The sequence below is a fragment of the mitochondrial genome of Raphanus sativus, assembly GCF_000801105.2.
Source record: "Raphanus sativus mitochondrion, complete genome".
Lineage (NCBI taxonomy): Eukaryota > Viridiplantae > Streptophyta > Magnoliopsida > Brassicales > Brassicaceae > Raphanus > Raphanus sativus.
Window position 1 is genome coordinate 35,001 of NC_018551.1, and position 4,535 is coordinate 39,535.

Here is a 4,535-nt window from a genome sequence, read left to right on the forward strand (position 1 = left end):
ATGTCAGATGCAAAGTTCCGCACCTCATTAAGATCATATTGGCATACTCTCCCAAAAAAAAAAGAGCAGACCCCATTGAAGACGAGAGTAAGGGATTCCTCCAAGGCCATTTCTGTCCACCGCCCTTCTCACGGAACCGTACGTGGACGTTACCGCTCATACAGCTCCCAGCCAGCAAGCAGTTAGCCTTCCTCTACAAGAAATGGAAATGTGGATGAATCGAATGAAATCGAGGAATTCGGTTTTTCTTTTCAGACATGATAAGTAAGAGCATCCCTTTCACAAAAACCTACGGATCCCCCGAGGAACGCCTGCCACTTCAGCACCTTGTGATCTTTGAGAAGATCATTACGAGCCCTTTCCTAGAATGTTTTTGTAGATTCCGAAAATTCCAGAGTGGATCAGGACGAGAATGAATCCGGGAATCCAGGGCATACTCATCCTGGAGCTTCCGCTCTCCTCTGGGAAGGGCTTTTTTATGGATAGAGAGATGAGGAGAGGGATTTCTTACTCGACTAAAAGGAGAGGGTAGCCTCCCGTAAAATAAGAAAGTATGAAAAACTGGATTAAGAGACGAAAATTCTTCAAAGAAAGCCATAGAAGTTGTATCATCTATTATATTCCAGCGTGACTGCTCACGTCGGGATAATCTTGATTTTAGAATACCTTTAATATACTTTGAAATATAAGCTCCACCCCCTTCTTCACTGCGTATGCTCTCTTCTCTCACTGCGAATGATGCCAAAAAGAGTTCAGCTCGCAAGCGGAGTCTCATTGGCCGTGAATCAGAAGCTACCATGTTCTAACTTGCACTTAGTCAATTGGGGGGAAGATTAACCACAACAAATCGTAAACATCAGATCGGACCTTTAATAACAAGAATTTGATTAGCGTTCTTTCTTTTAGTTTGAACAACAAAGTCCGGGCCAACAATATCCCAAGTTAATCTGTAAAAGTCAGCTGGAAAACCATCCGAGCCAGGGGATTTGTCGAGCGGCATGCTGAAAAGACAATTTGGAATCTCCTCCGTAGTAACCTGTTGCAGAAGATTCGCTTGCATCTCGTTGGAGCATCTGAAGTCGATAAAAGAGCGAAGGGATGAGATAGAGGCTCGAGTGTGGTTCACCGGTGAAAACTGAAACAGGTTGGAGAAGTAACGAATGGCTTCTTCTTGGATATCACTTGTTCGAAATAGATTCACACCTTGATCTGATGTAATTCTGCGGATTGCATTAGCAGATTTTCTGGCTTCGGCAACTCCATGAAAGATCGCCGATGAAAAAAAAGGCAATATCCACTCGTAGATCGGCTTGGTTATATTTATATAAGGGCTATTTTGCATATTTTGAATGTTTATAGGCAGTAGGGTAAGGAAAGGATCATAAATCTATGATAATTTCCGAGTTGCAAAATCCAAATACAACCTGACTTGAATCCTTACTGGACTACTTCATATGCCTTCCGCACACAGGACAGAGGAATTCACTCCACACACGAGCCAACTCCCCTAAAAGGCCTTTCTTTCATGCAATTGGCGACGCCATCGCCTATATCTTTCTTGTTAAGATCTTAAGCTTCCTGGACGTCTACAAATCTGTTAGGCAGGAAATGTTTACATTGGGGAAGAGTTCATGCTATCATGTCGCTAAAAAGTGGGCTCGGGGAACGCCTACTACTCGACTAAAAGGAGAGGAACGCCTTTGACTTCTTTCTCTTTCGAAAAAAAGGAATGTAGTTAGCCTAATCACTGGGATGATGATTGGATCAGCAACTTCTCTTGAAGCTGGACATGGTAGGCTGGTTTTGTCAACTCATTTGCTTCCGCGCTCTCTTCTGTAAACGACCTGCTTACTTCTCCACTGACCCACTCATAGACTTTCTCTTATAGACTACGCATGAATGCTTTCCTATATCAAGAAGAAAGCGAGAAGTCCGTTGGGATGCTAGATAGACTGATTCCCCTGGGTCCATAGCGTCACACCCTCATAAAGACAGTGACGTCCTATCCTATCATGCTCTCACAGGCGAGAAAGTTCTTCCTTCTAATTGAATGTCCTATTCCCCTGCCCGAGTCACTCTTCTTCCAGGCTTAAGGGGCAGCCAGGACATCAGAAGTCAATTCAAGACTTAACAGGATCGGTATATGGTTTTGCATCAAAGGCAATTCGCGGTGAAAGAAAGTAGTCTCTGTTAGCTCTTGCTTCAACCTTGACATCAGTCAATGAGGTTCCTAGTAAAGTCAATGATTTTGTTGCAAAAGCTCTTCTTCTAGCTACAAGCATTCCCTCTTCAGTGGAATGAACTACTTGTCAATGAAAGGGCCGTCAATTCCCCATCAACTGGATAATTAGCATCGGAATCAGACTCAGAAAGGGAAGCGGATGCCACAACTACTGTAAAGTCAAGAGTTTCATAAGGAAGGTGACGCATCAAATGCTACTATAGTCGACTCAGTTACTGGTTTTGCTGTATTAGTAGCGAAAGGCTGAGGCGTATAATAGAACAAGGTATGTTCCGGTAAAAGATTATCTGGTTGGGATAGGGATCTCTCCTTCTTCATTTCTCAAGGCCGGTAAGGAATCAAGAAAAGTGGTTGGGAAGTGCCCGGCCATCTACTAAGAGCTACTAGGAGCTAACTAGCTATCTTGGAAATGCTCTAAACCGTAGAATCACAACAGCCCTTCTCTTAGGGCAACAGGGGAACAAGGAACCAGGGAAAGACCAACACAACTTCCTTGACTTCCTAGGCTTAGAAACCCATTCCTATAAACGGGAAAAGCTTACTAACCTTACAACTCTGGAAGGGATTACTTTCTTACCAACTGACATGGCTTACCTGGCTTACCTTACTAACAACTAACAAACATTCCTGGGATTACTTCCTGACAGGGCTTAGCTTACTTACTAACCTTCCTTACACGGAATTACAGGGAAGCCAACACCCGATTTGTCCCGGCTCGAGGAGATTAAAAGGGCAGACTCTCTTCACAATCAGCTTTTTAAGAAGCAAGAAATGCCACTTTTGGCCCTCCTGGGTCATACCTATGGGGTTGGCTCTCACGTTTATTCGTATTCAAGGAAAGGTGTCAATCTAGCGTAAGCCGCAATACTAGATCGATACGAGATAGCAGTCAAAAGCAGCACCCATTGAGGAATGAAAAAATCCACCCCCTAACTAGACTATAGAAGATCTTCTCGTTTTGGCTAAACGGATCTTCCCTGTACTGTAACAGGGTCAACACCGCCTTTTGAGGTTGGTGTCCGAGCTTTCCGCCCAGCTTTCTTCGATCGTATGCCACGAACTATGTCTTAGATACGTAAGGGCCCCTGTCCAAGTTTGGCTTTCTTAGTACATTGCCTTTGTACTGGAAGCTGGATCATACGAACCAGCAATGGCCTGAAGCTTTCTTGCAGCAAGATGATCAGTCCGAGAGTGCTGGGTATTCATCTCTAGCTTTTACAATGGTTATTTCATTTGCCGGATATTCACCAAAAGAAAGTGCTCGCTAGCCATAAGCGGAATGACTTTCTTGATATGGACCGATCGAAGCCCTTAAGGATAGCTTACTATGGTAAATAGCTAGACCCCGAACCTATTCCCAGTTTCCGAGTAACTATCATTGGTCAGTTTCCTGTTTCCTATGGTCTATCATTGGTCCGGTCCTTCAGAGGCAGGAGAAGTACAAGATGCAAGCTCATAAACGAGACAGTAGGATGGCGCTAATGCCAGTCGATCATTCGACTTCGGCTAATGGAAAGTGGAACTTAGAAATAGCTTCTTAAGAAACAGATATATAGTAGTGCTTCCCCCTCCTTAGAATGGTAATGGTTCGTTCTTCGCCAGGATCATCTCCAGGTAGTGCTGCTCCGTCTTCGCCTTGACCTTGTGCTGGCCGCTTTTGTACAGCATGAAGGGGGGAAGGTTCCGTCTCTGTTTTATCTTTTACTGATAACTCTTCGTAGTAAGCCCGGGATTCTACTGCTTATTAAATATGTTGGCCGCTTAGGGCTCACTCGACTTGGTCTCAAGCCATCCTCCTGCGAATAAAGGCTCAAAGCGAGAAGTATAGTGGGCGGCCTCTCACGAATGGCTTTCTTCGGCCTAATTCAGAGTCGCCCGACTCGGCAAGCTGCTGTCAAAGAGGTTGATATTCCTAATACTGAACACGAGCTTCTTGAGTCACCTTCTTTCCAAATAGAATAGATCTCATTCTGACAGGGAACACACGAAGGAAAGACTGGCCCACGTAGTCTTAGATCGAGGTATTACCCGGCGGAACTCTCCTATAAAACTACAGGAGAACTGCCTTATGCTAGTGCATCTCTTGAAGTCAAGAAGTTGACTGAGACGAAAGCCCAACAATAGTAGAATGAAGAAAGGAACTCTTTTCCTCAAGCCGCTTGAGTCTTACATTTTAGAAGTGAAAGCAACTTAATGAGAAGCTAGCTCGACTAATAAGGTTTGTGGGGGGTACCAGCTAGACCGGCAGGGATAGGGCTGAGCTCACACCCGAGTCTTAGGATTAGGACAGGAA

At 44.5% G+C, this 4,535-nt stretch overlaps 1 protein-coding gene across 1 annotated transcript in view.

Annotated features, from left to right (window-relative positions):
- On the reverse strand, positions 1-82 carry nad1 (NADH dehydrogenase subunit 1; one part of a trans-spliced gene, as the record gives it; the window's edge cuts it). Coding sequence (YP_006665980.1) covers positions 25-82 — 58 coding nt within the window.
- Positions 83-4,535: the final 4,453 nt, after the last annotated feature.